Consider the following 18,349-nt stretch of genomic DNA (forward strand, 5'->3'; position numbering starts at 1 on the left):
AAAAAAAGTACTAATTTTTTTCATCGTTTACATTCCCGCCTTTTTCATTAACTTTTTTACGATTTGATTTTGTTATTGACAAAGGAATAAAATGAGGTTTTTTTTAAATACTGTTTTATTTTACTTTCAATGTAGGTTTTTCGCAAATGTATTAAAAAACGTTGTTTGATACACATGCGGATTTGTCATTTTCACTTGTCTCGAGTCTTGACCCTCGCCTCTGGGTCGGGCCAAGATGCCTCGAGACTCGTGAATAATGACTAACTTTCCGCACTTGTATCAAAAATAACTATTGTAAGTATCTGTTTATGACATACAAGCGTGTTGGTTATTTACCTGTAAGTTTGCAATGTAAATGAATGAATAAATAAATAACTTGTCAAGCCTATATATTCAACGCTATCAGCGAATACAGTTTTATATTTAACTTTATTTGTTAAGGTGACGGGCGCAGTGGCAGTGCCCCTTAGATCTTTGTGACTAAAACTCTGAGTGGTACTGCAACTGTTATGGACAGGCGTGTCGCTTACCACCAGGCGCATGACTTGTTCGTTCCGTCACTTAGTATTATAAAAAAAAAATTGTGGTAATGGTGTAGTCTGCTAACACTATTGATTTTTTTGTTCCATTGGTAAGTGGCATAGGGTTGAGGTTATCATTGTCATATCAATGCCTTTATCATTGTCATTACTTAATTATACATTCCAAACAATTATAACTAAAATAATGCCGAAGTATACTCCAATCATTCCCCTGTGCTAAAACAAACAAGTCCAGCTTTCACATAGTCAAACATTGGTATTGTTTTAGGTGATGGTCGCGTGAACATGGCGCGGGGCGAGTTGCTGCTCGTGCTATGGGTGGTCGCTGTCGCCGCTGACGGTAAACATGGTAAGTTCTGTTTTGATGGTAAATATATTAAAGGACTTTTTACGTCGTTAGAACAAGAGAACACTTTTTATGGGCATGAAAAATCTTGGTAAACATTATGAGGACGTCGGGTATTAAAACCTGAGATGTCCCTTAAGGTGATTGAAATTTGCTCGGCTTAATTTCAATTTAAGTGCCTCTGTGGCCAAAAGGTTACTATGCTGGTCTGTCACGCAGAGGTCCGGGGTTTAATTCCAGGCCCGGGAGAAATATTTGTACGGCCTACATTTATTTCTCTCGGGAGTTTGAATGTAATTTGTTGTCTATGTACACACTATGTAAATTGGTGTGTAGGTATGTGCTATGGACACACATCCATGGCACCCGCGAGACAGGGTTTCCTCCTGGTCTGGATGGATGGATTTTGATTTTTGTTTTTTATATACATATACCACGTTTAAAATAAATTTTGAATGAGACAATTTAAAATACGTGAAAGGGGAATAGCTGTTAATTTGGGCCATTTTTTTCAAACGTGTTTTTAATATAATATATTTCAGATTTTTACAAACGTCTATTGTATGAAATAAAACAATAATTATTAGACTTTGTATTTATGAAGCATTAATTGACATAAATTACTATTGACATCTAAAAAATCAACAAATTGTGTAATCCGAGCTTTGTTCCAATATAGCCGATTGGTTCTGTAATTTGGACCATGGGGTCGCTAAATTGGATTTCAAGAGGCTCTGAAGTAAAATAAATAAAAATTACAGACATATGGTATAATATACCTAATAATTAATTAATTAAAAATAAGCTCTTCACATAAGACAATTATCGCAAATGTCAGATTTTTGTGTGCATGATTCTTCATTCCAATTATGTAACCGCACACACTGTGTCTAATCAACTTTGGGAGCTTTTTATCATGGTAATTTCTATTGCATTTAGCACACTTACTATCCTTATCTTCTGATCTGCTATCTGAATCGTCCAAGACCATTTCAACATTCATACAATTCACACTATTGGTCCATTTTAACCAACAGTATGATTATATTATAAAAACAAATCTAATAAAATATAGCCTATAAATGCCGGCAATCGTACATTGCTCTTCTATACTATAAATAATAATTACAAACATTGTATGCTTACATTTAAGTTAACTACACACTCTTAGCACGGATCTATGAAACTTTCACTAAAAATATCAAAAAATATATTTTTCAAAACAAAACACAGATGTTAATTATCACAAAATAACATGGCCATTATGCATTAGAAGCATGTTGCTGGGTTATGCCAATAAAACAATTTAAAAAATACTTTTTAGATATGAGTGTGGTCCAATTTAGTTGCCGGTAATATCCCCTACTTTCCCCTACAATTCTTTATTACACAAAAAATGCATAAAAAACATTTTAGAACGCAGAAGAAAATATTAAAATAAAAAGATAATGGAAAGAAAAAAACAAAGAGCCGGTTTGAGTTTACAACTTTTAGATTATCAAGTTCTATTTAAAAGTATGTACGTTGACGAAGAGGGTGGCAAAAACTTAAAATGCCCAAAAAAGGCACTAAAGAACTTTGCGTTTAATCTCGAATCTGATAACTAAAGGTTTTTAACAAAAAATATAAGTGCCGACAGTCGACGAACTGATTTGAAACCCACTGCACGGTGTAACTTTTTAATAAGTAACTTGACTGAGACCAAGTGCCTCTAGGGGTTTCCTCGATTTTGTGGACGATCGACACGTGCAATCAAACAAAATCGAGTAAATGTGTAAGTAACAGACAATCAACTACGTACTTTTTGTCAAAACGACATTGTATATTTTATATTAGGCGTAAATACTTACAAATTCGTTCGATTTTAACCGACTTCGATAAAAGGAGAAGATTCTCAATTCGTCTCTTTTTCTTCTTTGTATATATGTTATGCGATAACTCTTGTGTGTATCTAAATTTGTGATCCGATTTTGATGATTCTTTTTGATTGGAAAGAGGGAGCCTTAGTGTTGGTCTCATTTAAATTTAAATGAAATATTTCACCTCGGAGGGTGGCTAACTATAGGTTCTATTTTTATAAAAAAAGTTGTAACCTTTATGTTTATCATTCGCAAATAAGTGATAATAACGACTGTCAAAAAGCAAATCTGTAGGCACCTTTACTCAAGTGCTAGTGCCTAGTGGTGAGATTCAAATAAACAAATTCAAATAGCGTCTTTATTTCATCGGTAAGCAAATTACAGTTGGATTATTAAACACTTCTACTCATTCTTAAGGCGAGGTATTCAAACCTTTAGCAGGTGAGGTGTGGGGGATCGCCACTCGCGTCCCGCAGCTAGCGCGCTGATAATTAATACGAATAAAATAAGAACAGGCGAAGATATGAGTGTAGTTACCAGTAGCAGTATAATCTCGGTAATTCCCCCAGCTACCATATCTAGTTTGTACTTTAGACAATTGAAATAAAGTTCATTAGGCTGTGTATATATTCTTTATAAAAATTTGCTACCGTTCGATTATTCCGTAAATTGAAACATAGGTATTTCTTGATGTCGTTCAGCGGTACCTGGGGAGTCCAAGCAGTAGTCTCAAGTACAAAAATACAAAATAGTTCATCATCATCATTAACGCATTTATATGTCCCACTGTTGGGGACGGGTTTTGTCCCTATCTACCGACCCGAGAGATAGGGTTTTCCGGAGAGACTACGGGCTTGACGGTAAGACCGCCAGTGATACGCCTTTGCGTCTCTGGTGGACCCGGACTTGAGTATGGACTCCCTGGGGTTTGTGGTTAGCTGCAGAGACGGACATGTTTGTCTGCCTCTCTCGAAGAACCGGATGAAGTCAAATGACAGAGGTTTGTGACAACTCTGTACACTGGCTGATCTGGGTTCAGAACCTGATCTTATAAAGTTCCTGTGCACGCACAGGTTATAGTACTCTTCTCGTATACCCTCAGGGTCGGTGAGGAGGGTCACTATAATCTAATGTGGAAAGATATGAGGCTGTTGGGCAGGGGTCTCATCTCTTGTTTAGGCCATAGTCCGCGACGCTGGCTTATTGCAGGTTGGGGACTTTACACGTTTTCCGAGGTTTGTAAACCTTCCTCGACGTGCAGGTTTCATAACAAAGTTTTTACCGAAAATGTCATGGTAAATTTTAAATTAAATTTTTGCACATAAGTTCCAAGAAACTCAGAGGTTGTGAATCCACGGCCTCTGCTCGATAAGCGGTAGGTCAAACCATCCGGCTATCACGGCTAAGGCTGCTAACAGATTGACTGCCGGTTTGCAGTTAATGTATGAAGACTATATGAAGTCGGTTCGGACTCCATTCAGTTAATGCGCGAAGTTGTTTGCATTAATTGCAAAACATGCAGTCAATATGTTAGCTGCCTAAATAAATTATACTATGAACATAGACTTACAAATAAATGGACGACGGGTCTAATACAAAAACCACGAAAAAATGTCCCAAGTCAACCTATTTAAACGTAGTGACATCTAAAGGAATATGAAACAGCTAAAACGTTGAATTTAAATTGTAATGTCATCGCAGTACTGTCTAATTTTGCTTGCTTCGCTGTCAGTCGAACAAACGAAGACTAAAGCGTGAATGACGCTCTGTATACGGTTTTAACGCCCTATAAGTTCGGACACTTTTTAGCGCGGAACCGACGTCCATATATTATATTGTAAGCCAATGACTATGAACATTTATTTCAACTTTTTTTTTATTCATTTATTTATAAGGCACCAATAAAGTACATCAGAAATACAATACAATCTAGTCAAATACAAGATTAATAAGTAATTTACATTTCATTAAACTAATAAATAAACAAATTATACTAAGAATTCACCCACTGGCAATTTTCTTATCATCTATTAAGGCTAAGACACTTTTATCATGTAATCTTTTTGTCCAGTGTCACTGGCACTAATTTAATCTTTCATTAACACTACATTAGTTCACATATAGATTTTAAGACTTTCGTGGTTATTCACCAAATGATTACACTAATTTCAGGCTTCGTACCACGGTATGACTTATCGAGTTCTTAGGTTTTCGCGATTGTTACACATAGGAAATGAAACTATTTTTCCGGATTTAAATCGCGTATCGCGTCTCATGGTCACGGTTCACTGAGGTGGTACAGTACAGTCTTCAACCAGTTATGTCTAATATTAAACCACCCTATTTTTTTCACTATAGTTACAATAGTTATTATTTAAATATCTTATTTTTAATTTAACAAAGAAAACATTCCAATTTACGCTACATTAAGTTTTACAAATTATTTTACTGAATGAATTTTTATTAAGTTCAATTTATTATTAATTATTAATAGAAATTAGAATAAACTAAAACATATTAATTAGTACTGCAGTCTTATGTCTGTTTGGGATTTTTCATTAGAGGAAATACTGGATCCCAAACTGGTGGTACGGAGAAACCATCTTCCCTGTTGAAATTAGGATGTTTTTTAATTTCAATGGCCTCTCGCAGCATCCTGGGTAGATAACGAACTTCTTTTGCAAGGACCTGGGGTTTGTCAAACTTCATTGAATGTGTAGGTTTATCCGTGACATGCACGGTATGAGTTTTTTTTATTTTCCCGATATTTTGGAACGGTTTTTCTACTCTTAAACACATTTTATATACACATAGCCTATACACCTTACTTTAAACAGGAACGATACCGTGAAGGAAAAAGTGTTGATAAAAAAAGCGATACAAGCAATCGCAAGAAGAATTGAAACCAACAAAAAAAACGCTGTCACGTTTTGAGTGCTTCCGAACACGAATAGACCATTACCGCTGCAGATAGATTCTTTTTAATACAGCAGGATGTCAAGCTGTGAAATGTTTTCGTGTTGAAGATGCAATGGGTCTATTTCGAGACATTATTTGTCATAGCAATATTTCAAATATCCAAATTTACTACATTTCATTCAATCTACTGGTTTGGTCAAAACGTCTATAAAGTACCAAAGTATAAAAGAAGAACATTTAAAAAGTAAATATCAAACTTCAATCAATTTGTATTGGGCATGTTGATACAAGCTTTTGCCATCTTTCGTGGAATTTAAGAATCAATTTCCATTTCGTAAAAATGCCTGTCTTTATTTAAAAAAAACACTGCTCCAACCATTGACTTACAAATAAATGGACGACGGGTCTAATACAAAAACCACGTAAAAATGTCCCAAGTCAACCTATTTAAACGTAGTGACATGTAAAGGAATATGAAAAAGCTAAAACGTTGAATTTAAATTGTAATGTCATCGCAGTACTGTCTAATTTTGCTTGCTTCGCTGTCAGTCGAACAAACGAAGACTAAAACGTGAATGACGCTCTGTATACGATTTTAACGCCCTATAAGTTCGGACACTTTTTAGCGCGGGCCCGACGTCCATATAATTGTAAGTCAATGGCTCCAACTGTCGTTTGAAGGTCTTTTGGTCGTGTTCATTCAAAGAATTTTATAAAGACCGAAACAAGTAAAAATCTGAAGGGGCTATGTCGGGTGAAACAATAGTTGTGTATAGTTTGGCATTATCATGATGGAATACGACACTTTTGTGATTCACAAGTTCTGAGCGTTTTTTTATGAATTATAAATTTAAAACTGTCCCACTTATTATTAAAATGTCCGCAAAAACATTATTTTTAAAATTAACATAGACAATAGTACATTTCAAAAGAAAAAAGTTCTTTTTTATTTAAAGTTAGGTAGTGGTAAAAACGGATCTATAAAACACTATGGGGTGTATAACATACTGTGTTGTTATAAGTTTAATGTTGCAAGAAAGAACAAATTTCATTCATTTATAGATGACCACATTTGTAGAGCCACCAAGGTTCTTCGTACCGTGGGCGCTGGATGATATCCCGGGATCGAATTGGTTCTGATTTGTATACTCTGAGTGACACCCCGCAGTGATTTGCGTTGCTCTGACACTCTGCTCATTGTACAAGATTTTTCTAGCTTAATGTCTGATAATTGTAGTGATTATCTAACGCGTTATTCTATTAATGAAATTTCTAGAATAGCTTTTTCAAATCGCATTATGTAAATACCTGATCGCGTTAATTTGTTCCATAGTGCCGGCTGGGACCTGTAAAAAGCTTTAAACGTTTTAAAAGCATACATACGTAATTTGGATGCAGAAATTGCTACTACCTAAGAATACCTTGAAATAAAATATAATAAATTATCAAGAAAAACCTAAACAAACTCAGACCTGGCAAAAGATAGTACTACCAACCAAAGATATCACGGAAAAGGAACGTGGGATCCAGAGCAATTTCGCTAACGAAATGCAAATAATGTTCTCATAGCGAGTCAACTAAAACGTATACAGGTATGCGAAGTTTGCTCCTGGAAACCAAATAACCGACAAACGAGGTGGTAATAAAATACTATAAAGCAGTAATTGTTACTAAGGTACGTGTTATTAAAATAATAACTATTATTATAGTCCCTGATGTAAGGTAAACCTTTGGTTCTTACAATTCGAAATGTATCAATAACACTTTATAAAAACTTACAATTTAGGGCTATTCAAGGTTAGAATGGCTAGGCACTGTTTACTCAAATCGTCGGTCATACTGTCGTTTAATATCAGACAAGATTGTGGCCTAGGGTGTGTCAATATCTAAATTCTAACAGACATCTGGGAAACTGAAATTAATCTCGAAGCTAATATTCTCGGAAATACTGCAAAGTGTTAGTTATTTATATAGATATAACGTTTGCTTGTATCATCTGTATCGTTTCATATAAAAGACATTTACTGCTGGACATAAAAACTCTCCTAAAGTTTGCCACAGCAACCGGTCTTACGCTCCATCAGATTTCCACCACCTTGCTTGTAGCAACCTAATATTAGTGACACTATGTTAAGTACATAGTTAAGTACCTCATTTAAAAGCAGTTCCTAAGTTAGCAACTTTGTATACAACTTTCGCCAAGACGGCAGTCGATATTGAAATCCCATTACCGTTGAAATAGGAAACGAGCACTCGAGCACACCTCGCAGCTGCTGTGAATGAAACAGAAAATACCAACTCCATTATAACCCGACTAACAAAGGGATTATCTTGTTTGGGAACCTCTTGACGACACTCGACGACTCATTGTAACGTATCGAGTTGCAAAGGTGGCCATTCAGGCAGTTTTTGTGGGTGTGGCTAGTTTTTGTATTGGGTTCCACAAGGGTGTCTCCTCGGTCCGCGTAATTTTTATACTGTGTTCTACAGGGGTGTCTTGCCGGATCCTGTTTGTAGCATTGTTATTTTTAGTACACTTTTGAGTTGAAATATACTATGGTTGTGTGTTAAGTTTAAATAACTTCACTGTAATGGGTGTTACATTTGTCAACTTTTGTTCTGCATTTTACTCTTACAATTTCATTTTTTATTTGATATGGCATTTCCGGTTATAATTTGTGTCCTTTGCTTTAAAACGTACTTATCATGTTACTGTACCTAGTAATTTGTCATGTCACAATATTATACATTTATCAACGATTACAATAGACTTAATAGCTACTCTTTCATAGCTACTTTTGTCATCATTTATTCATATAACGTATTTAAATATAGTAATATTGGTTTTTTTTTTTGAGGAAAATTATTATAGTCATTAGTTTTATTCATTTTGAATATCGATTTTTATCAACTTAAGCAAGTTTTTATTTAAACGTAACCCTTTCGATAACGATTGAAAAGTAATACCGGAATGTTATTTATTGTATTGTTTGTGTACATTTTGGAATTTTACTGTCTTTTAATTATTGCTTTTGCTGAGATTTTGTGTCTTTGATTATTTTTAAAGTGTTCTTTACCGTTATGAGCCCCTCATCACATTCCTCTGTTCAATTCAAGTCAATCTTTATTGCATTTTCTATAACGTTACATACGATGGAAAAGGCTTAAAGCTAAGCTATTATTAAGCTGTAGGGTACTGCAAATTGTATACTATTTTGATATTTAGGAAATAAAATTTTAAAGTTAGATATGTGGTAAATGCGGCAGACCCTTTTCACGTATTATTAATTTGCATTTTCGTTTTTGTTGCATGTCAAATGAAGTCATTTTTATTTTCAATTTTATCTTTTCTTATTGTCTTAAAGTTGATAACAACTCTGTCTCAATTAACGTTTGCAATACTTTACTTTAAAGCAACGTTGGTATTATTTCCTCAAATACCTTCGTCATCTTCAAAAACGTCACATGTCCAAAAAACATTAAATCCTCCGACCACGTGCCGCATACATTTGATTTACGCAACGTTTCAAGCGAATCCACCTACGTCCCCATTAACTAGATCGAGTGAATCTTTTTACGTCTCCCTTAGCGTTAAGTGCATTTACGAGTCATAGAGTTTACGCTAATATAACTGTTATTTGTACTCGCTAACCTTTTGTACTTGGTACTTTAACAGCTATTAGCCCCCCCGATTGTAGATACTTTCTAGTGTCTATATACGTATCATAATTTTTAAGTAGGTACTATCATTACTGTAAGCAGCTATTGTTTCTTCATTTCAGGTTCACTATGTCTAAGAGCAGTGTGACTAGAATTGACTGTTTCAGATTTATTGCTTTTTCGAAATTATTCAAGTCGGATATTATTTTTCCTTCTCCCGACGTACGGCAGCGTCTATCGCTAACTATTTTTTTACGTCCTCATGAATACCCTTCGTCCGGGGAGACGAAGGATTATGTCGGACTCGTACCGACTAAAACCTGACGGTCTTTCGCCTCGTCGTTTTTTCGAGATGGGAACGCCGGAATGCAATTGCACACTACCGCGAACTCACCAGTGACCGCCGTCTCCGACACCACTATGGGAGACACTACAACGACAGTCTCCCATCTATCGCTAACCATGTTGCAACTACCGTTAGTTATACGTAACTTTAACTGTTACCTATAACAGTTACTGCTTTACCTTTGAACTGTGCAACTCTAGTGCTAAGTGCATCCCAGTGCATCTCGGCGGATGCAAAAGCGCTTGAATGTTTTATTGCGTTTCTCTGAACAGATTTATCAGAACACACTGCTCTTCATTTATTTGTACGGGGTGCTTCATAAATTTTAATCAAACGCGACGGCGAAGTGACACGCAGATTAAAAAAAAATCGCTTTTATGCTATGGAGAAATTATGATTTGTACTTTGCATAAATTATATTTTTTTACGAGCTTTGAATTTACGTCTCAATTGTGAATGGCAGTTTTACTGGTTTGTTAATTGGAGGTGTTGGGTACGAGATAAAAGTGATTTAGGAATAATGCTTATAATTTATAACGCACTAGGCAATGACATCAATTACCTGGTCTTGAGTTTTAATTCGGGACTTAATCACGTATAAAACATATTTCATTTACCTCGACGTTTCGGACATAGTGCAACGTCCATGGTCTCGAAGGGACTGAAGAGGCGAGTGTCCGCATCTTCGAGCCGTTCGAGTTTTTCTAACTACCTGCACTCGATCTTCATTATTTATTTGTGCACTAGGGTTCTCACTAGACTGACACACAACACTGACTACATACGGCGACTTATCGGGTGATACTTGATGTCGTTTACATTTGCTGATAACTGGATCCCGTGACGATGAAAGCTCAAAACCGTCTTCTCGGTAGAAATTACGGTGTTTTTTAATTTCAATCGCTTCACGTACGATTCTACTATAGTGATGACGTTCTGTAAAAAGGATCTTGGGATTATGAAGCTCAGTCCAGTGGTTTGGTCCCGATTCCAGCAAATGCTCGGCTATTGCAGACTTATTGAGCTGACGGTTGACGACATCAAGTATCGCCCGAAAAGTCGCCGGATGTCGTGAGTATTGTGTGTCGGTCTAGTGAGAACCCTAGTGCACAAATAAATAATGAAGATCGAGTGCGGGTAGTTAGAAAAACTCGCACGGCTAGAAGATGCTGACACCCGCCTCTTCAGTCCCTTCGAGACCATGGACGTTGCAATATGTCCGAAACGTCGATGTAAATAAAATATTATGTTTTATACGTGATTAAGTCCCGAATTAAAAATCAAATAATGTGTGAAAATCGTGAAAGTTGAAATCAAAGTACCTGGTCTTGAACTAGGGAATTCCCTGCACTATAAGTACCAGAGTATCCCTAATGCCGCTAGATGATCTAAGTCATTATCTTCATCAATGTTTTGTTTTTCCCATTAGTACAAAAAATATTGAATAATTGTATAGTTTGAAGTTGTAAAATTGTAGAAGCCAGCTCCTTTTTTTATAAAATATTAGACCTCCATATCACTTGATGGAAAGTGACGATGAGGTCGACGATCAAGCATGCACACCTAAATATTATCTATTCACTCTCGCCTTGAACGAGCGTAACGCTTCGTGCGAATCTTTGGAATCCTTTTAAATGTAAGCCTAATCCTCAAACCTAAAAAGTTTCTTAAATGGCCCTATCGGGAATCAACTCTGTGATGTTCTAGTCTAGCACGACAAGAGCTAACCGCTTATCCATTGAAGCCGTTTATACTTGGCTGTTCTCGTTTTCACACTTATGTGCACTGGACGAAGGATGTGTTTAAAACAAACACAAAACTGCTTTGGTTAATACTGTTTTACTGGGTCCAAAAGGTTTAGTGACGCACGTTTTCGACTGTAGGTAACACTTTATTTGTCGACTAGCAGTTCAATTATGATTGTTACTTTTACCTTTTCCATTATAACATATTATTATTTAGTCGTACCTATAGGTTGCAAAACATAATTTGACAAAAAATTGACTTAATCATCACAGTTTTAAATATTGGTTTGGCCTACATTTATTTCTCTCGTGAATTTGGATGTTATTTGTGGTTGTCTATGTGTGTGTCCATGGCACCCGCGATAAGGGTTTCCCTAGTGTGTGGCTATAAGTATATGCGCTTTATTATTATTGTTATTATTATTACAAGAATACAGGAATACAAGATATTTATTCGCTGAAAAATGTAGTTTACAATGGTGTTATAGTATATTATTATTAGATCGTACATTTCACCAAAACTTGGCATGCGAATATTTTACACAATTCTTATTTCAATCACGCACACTGGTTAAATTTTACATTTTATGTTATCAATTAAAAATCATTTATATTGTAGTAGCATTGTGTAACTAACAAATTATGTAATTTTATTTTAAATTGCCTACAATTTAGCTCTTTAACTGCATCTGGTATTTTATTAAATAATTTAGGTGCCAATATAAACATCGTTCTATTGTAAAATTCCAAGGTGGGGCGTTGTTTTGGCCGTATTTCTATTTTGTTCCTTGTTTTCCTGGGATGTCTGCAGTTTTTTGTGACGTTATTCTCGTCAGATTTTTCAGGACATATACGTATTTACTAAGTTTAGTATTTAACTTATTTATATGTGACTTCCAGCTCAAATTATTATCAAGAGTAAGGCCCAAGAAATTTGTTTCATCAACCTGAGCTACATTTTGTGCATTGTAGGTTATAGTTAAATTTTTTGGTCGTGATTGTGGCATGTAGAATTGCATAAACTTAGTCTTGTCCGAATTTACTACGAGATTATTTAATTGTAGCCATTTTATAGTGTCAGTTAGTGCATCATTTAAAGTTGATTCATATTCATCAATATTAGTGCATCTCACAACCACAGAGGAATCGTCAGCAAAAAGTATCATCTTTTGTTGAACATGGTCTGGCAAGTCGTTAATATAGAGAATAAATAATAGTGGCCCAAAAATACTGCCCTGCGGTATACCGCGCTCTACAGTTCTAATATTTGATTTGGCTACTTTCTCCGTGTTTTTGTCTATGTATGTAATACGTGTCCCTTGTTGGCGATTCTCTAGATATGATTTTATTAGATCATGTGCTGGTCCTCTCAATCCGTAGTCATATATTTTGTCTAATAGTAACTTATGTGACACAAACTCAAATGTTTTCGTCATGTCCATGAAGATTGTAGATACTGCTTCCCTTTTATTGATACTATCCGATACAGTTGTTAGTAAGACAATTATTGCATGATTTGTAGATTTATTTTTCTGGAAGCCATACTGTTCTGGTTTTAATGTTCCAGATTTTTCTAAAAATCCATAAATACTATTATATATTATTCGCTCCAATATTTTTGATAGCACTGGTAGTAAAGCAATGGGACGGTAGTTTTCACATATTTCCTTATTCCCTTTTTTAAATAAAGGCTTGATAACAGTAGTTTTTAGTTTCTCAGGAAAAATGCCCTGGGACAGGCATAAATTAAATATGTAACATAAAGGACTCGCTAATTCTTTTGAACAAAATTTGATAACCTTGCTTGAGATACCATCAAATCCCACGCTATTTGTATTTTTCATGTTTCCGATTATTTTTATTATGCATTGTGGGGTGGTTGGTGTTAAATATATGGAGTTTCTTGATCTTTGTATCGTGTAGTCATATCTATGGTCTGCATTACTACCATCGTGTTTTATCAAATCCACTAATGAATAATTAAATAAGTTGGCTATGTCCTTAGGTATGTACACATATATTTTATTCTTATTGAATATTTTTGAAATATATTCCTTTTGCTTGATATATTTTTGTTTATTAATTAATTGCTATGAAGCTTTTGTAATATTGCTTGCATTTTTTATATATTTATTATTTTGTATTTTTTGGGAGGTATATATAACCTTTTTTAATATTTTTTTATAAGTGTTATATAATTGTTTGTTTTTTGTTTTTAAACTCGTCCAATATCCTTTTTAGTTTGGTAGATTTCTTAATACCAGTTGTTAACCAGTTTGGTCTCATTCTCGTGTTAATTTTTAATTTTTTGATCGGAAAACATAGATCGTAGAACATTTGTACCATTTCATACAACAATATATTACTAGGTTTGTATGTAGTTACACTACTTGTTAATAAGGTACAGTTGTGTGAATGTTAATGTTAATAAATTTACATGATGATATCTAATTATTCAGTCAGAGTGCTTAAATATGGACACCTTATTCGTCTTTCATTGGTAGAGACTAAGTTGACAACTTCATATCGTTGATCACCATTTGGCACGAAGCGCTTTGCTATTTCCTTCTACATGCACGCGGCAAATGAATGGAATACACTCTGTTTTCTGTAAAGTACAATTTAAGGCTATTCAAGCCTGAAGTATGTAGGCATTTTTTAGACATACACCTACTATTTTTCAGATCAAACCTTTTAACTGATTACAAAATTGTATTCGGAATATCCTAGATTTTACTGTAAATAAAACACTGAGCCATCCATTAAATAATCACGAAACCACTTTAGACTGATTAGGCTGTACGCGCCAGTTTACATCTAAGCTCTTTTAAAATATATTCCAGGTGAATCAGGTGTTTTTAAGATATATCGCTATTCTAGAAAGTCATCGAGCAGAGACTTGGATACACCAAGCGTGTGATATTTATAAAAACGAATATTATTAGGTCATTATCCATTGATAACTTAAATAATTCTATATATAGTATGTTTCCGCGATGACTACACTTTCGAAATGAAACTATTTTAAACAAACAAACGTTTCAGGCTCTTGACAGGTTCAATGATCAAGTCTAATTCTTGCAAAATAATCAGTTTTTTTTTAAATTAAGTAAATCTAATTCTCTGTCCTATTTACACTGCACATACTTGGTCTTTGACGAATCGTCCAAGATCAAGTCGAAATTCGAACTCGGGGTGTGCCAGTGAGGTATCTTGGGAGCAAAACCGTCAGACCGCGTACGGAACAATATAAACAATATACTAGGCTCTTAAGGCGAGGTACATAAACGCGAACCTAAGTTTTAGGAGGTGAGGTGTGGGGAACCGCCACTCGGGTCCCGCGAAAATTAATATGAGTAAAATAACAACAGTCGGAGAATTTGACACAGATCCAACATCGACAAGCGCCCAATGGCAACTGGGCAGCGGGCAGCACGGCGCGTCATTAAACCGCAGGGCAATTTTAAAATTTTGGTATAAATGTGAATTTAATAACTACTGGGCTTCAGTTGCAAACCAAAATTTAATTTCTCTGCAATACTTAAACAGAAGTAGGATATCTATATATAAAAATTAAGTGCAATATTTTGTTCTTAAATAATTCGTTGTAGACTTTTATTTTACTATGTTTTCAAGATTTTATAGGATCGGATGAAGTATATCCAGTCGTGCAACAAATTAGCATATTCTTTATTTGACAATATCCTTAGGTGTATCGTATATTTTTCGTAAGATCGTTATTTAATAGTAAATACCTAAACCATTTGGTCTTGCAAAACAGTTTTTCCCATTCTCTTCCGGTGACTCGCCTTAAATACAAATCGTTGACACTTATCAAAAAATGGCCAGTCTGAAATCGAACTGGGCCAGACACATCAGCCGAATGACAAGCAAGCTATGAGCAAAGACCAAATCTTTGCCCAAACTTTGCGTAATGCTAGCGTAGTGGATCCCGACAAACTTAAGAACAGGCGTGAACGACCCAGAAGGACACATGAGATCTTGGCCTGTAGCGGCGTTAAATCGCGATGAATGGAGAACGGAAAAGAAGGCCTTTGTCCTGTAGTGGGAAAATAGCAGCTGAAAAATTAAAATTAACTGCCTAATAGGAAATGCCCATTTAACTTTTTATAGGAGCATCAATGAAGCATCCTTAATAAATAATGAGAAACACCCACTTCACAAACACTCATAACCCGACCACCCCATATATTACTAGTCCAAATTTAAAACAAACCTCTTAAAACTTATGGCTTTATCTGCTCTCGAAACAGACGAGGTCAATGCCCGATACGATGGCGATGTATTCAACACAAATACGTTGAATATTGAATCGATGCCAGCCGTTAGTTTTGGTGTTATTGCTTGCTCGTACGGAACCACTTAGTTGGGCATATGTTTTGAAGATAACCCTTTGGAAACACTTGAATGTTTATACCGCTACTTATTTAGAATAGTCTGTTTTTTTACGTGATAACGGCAACAGCAAATCGGAGGTGTTTTTTATAATGCATGTGGTTGACAATTGATGCCATTGTAAACATCTATTTACAATTGTTGTCTCTTGTACTGTAAAATTTGAATACTATGACTCCATTTCCGCTATAAAAGGCATAATTATCTTATTGTTTTGTTTTAACTGTGAGCGAAACTGTGAACTGTGAACGAAAGTGTTGTAACAAAAATTGCGTTTCCGTCGAACTAAATATCAATAGAAGTATGGGTGGGCTAAAGATGGCTCCCTTGAAGAACACCTGTGTTACCACCATAATAAGATTGTATCTATTGATTAAATATGGTACGCCAAGGACCTTACATTACTGTCAGAGATCATGATACATTAGCTGAAGTGTAGTTGTTTGGTGTGAAGGACTGATAGACTTTTTAAGAAGTTGATTGTTCAACACAGGCCCTTTATTGTTTGTGCAGAAGGTGCTAAAAGCTTTAACTAAGAAAATATTAAGTTTTAGTGTCTACAGCAATCTTTTATACAATTCCATCACCACGCTTAGCAAATTTAGACAAATTGACGATTGTAGTAAAGCTGTCATCATATTTATCCAAGAAAAAGCTCTGCTGCCCAATTCGTAAATAAAATATGTTTATCCATTTATCAAACAACAACAACAAACAATAAATACAACACGCAAGCCCATTTGAAATTTGCACTAACGTAAACTTTCGTAAAAATTACAATCTTCTTTAAAGCAGCGTTCTTCATCGCTGAAAGCCGTGTCCCTGAAAGTTTTACGTGGTAATATGTACGAGCTCTTTCAATTTTGTTCGGTTTTCGCCTTCTCTTAGTACGATTGAGTCAGCAGATGGGAGGAACAAGTCATATTTCTGGTGATAAGCGACTCAGCTACCTGTAACAGTTGCATTGTCATTCAGAGCTTTAAATCGCAAAGAAAGACGAGGAGCGTTGCTACTGCCGTCAACCTGAAGCAATGTTGACAAGCCCATAAACTTTTAGTTTCACATTACGCAGGCGGCAGAAATAGTTACTACACTTCCTTGAATGATTTTTTTCACAAGAGGTCTACTGCTGTTTAAAGTTACTTGGTTGCACCAACGACGAGGTGTTCTGCCGCGATCTGTCTTTACCCTCTACCTTGCTAACCACTATCGACCTAAAAATCAATAATAATCAAGAAAATATAAAATAAAATACTGTTATCACCTTCTAAACATATTACAGGCCAAACTTCCCGGTCTTTGATCTTTTGCGGGGGTTCATGGTCCTGCCACATTTAACCCCCTAAAAGAAATTTGTATAATTGGCAAAGTATATGTAAAACTGTAATTGCCAATTCTCAATCTTGTGCACAACGTCCCTGACTTTTTTGACTCAAAATTGTACACAAAATTGAGACGAAGAAATAAAAATGGGCAGGACACAGCTAGGATGGATCCAGATCATTGGACGAGGAGGATCTTGGAGTGGCGACCATAGGACAACTCGCGCGGCAGAGGTCGTCCGCCACTTCTTCGGGTGGATGACATTAAAATAATCGCGGGCCGCAACTGAATGCATGTGACAAAGAAGCGACGTAAATGAAAATATGCGAAGGAGGCCTATATCCGAAGACGGATGGAATAGAGGCTGCTTGATGAATTGCTAATTGGACGACGACTCAAATCCCCATGTCGGCATGCACTATGACTTTAACGCCTAAGTTACGGACATCAGTAAAAACATTGTGTTGAAACCTGTACTCCGAAACATGTAAAGTCCCCAACCCGTATTAGGCATGGCTGCCTATGACCTAAACCTTCTCCTTAGAGGAGACGCCCAACACTGACACATATTGAGACAGATGATGTGTGAATTAATGTGTGTGTATTGTACGTATGTAATACTCGCTAGTGCCCGCGATTCGTGTGCGTAGAATAAGTACTTTGGGTATCTACTGCAGATACTACACTGATTTTCATAGTTGTATTGGTTCTTACTACAAACTTTTATCTCCTATTTCATACCCTTTAAGACTCGATACAACCTCAAATGGCTTTGGATGATTCGGCATTACAGTGAAAGTGTTCAATCAATCACTATGGAAAAAAAAATAGTAAAATTGGGGTTATGCATTGATTAGTATACGGTATGAAAACACGATTCCAAAAAAGATTCGAAATAATAAGAATAATAATATTTATTTATTCACTCTCACAAAAGGAAGATAGTACATTGTAATTAAACGTAGAACATACCTTGATAAGTTCTAAAGTTCACAACCTGAAGTGAGAGACTGGAGTCCGTACAAGGTAACTAGTCCTGTGTTACAGATCTCCAGGCTCCCATCTCGTTATAATTTATTCATTTTCCAAAAGGGTAAGTAAGTATAATATTTTAAAGAAACAATTCGAAGATGAGTGAGCGAGTGAGTGTGTGTGTGTGTGTGTGTGTGTGTGTGTGTGTGTGTGTGTGTGTG

At 35.6% G+C, this 18,349-nt stretch overlaps 1 protein-coding gene across 4 annotated transcripts in view; it reads left to right on the forward strand.

Moving 5' to 3' along the window:
- Nucleotides 1–18,349, forward strand: part of LOC113236492 (netrin receptor UNC5C-like) — a 134,320-nt gene that overhangs the window by 19,358 nt on the left and 96,613 nt on the right. For all 4 annotated transcript variants that reach the window (XM_026472589.1, XM_026472590.1, XM_026472591.1 and 1 more), the window contains exon 2: nt 811–891. In XM_026472589.1, coding sequence (XP_026328374.1) covers nt 828–891 — 64 coding nt within the window. In that variant the 5' untranslated portion in view covers nt 811–827. The remainder of the gene's footprint in view (nt 1–810; nt 892–18,349) is intronic.

This window comes from Hyposmocoma kahamanoa, unplaced genomic scaffold (genome assembly GCF_003589595.1).
Source record: "Hyposmocoma kahamanoa isolate Upper Pololo Valley unplaced genomic scaffold, ASM358959v1 92, whole genome shotgun sequence".
NCBI classification, from domain to species: Eukaryota; Metazoa; Arthropoda; class Insecta; order Lepidoptera; family Cosmopterigidae; genus Hyposmocoma; species Hyposmocoma kahamanoa.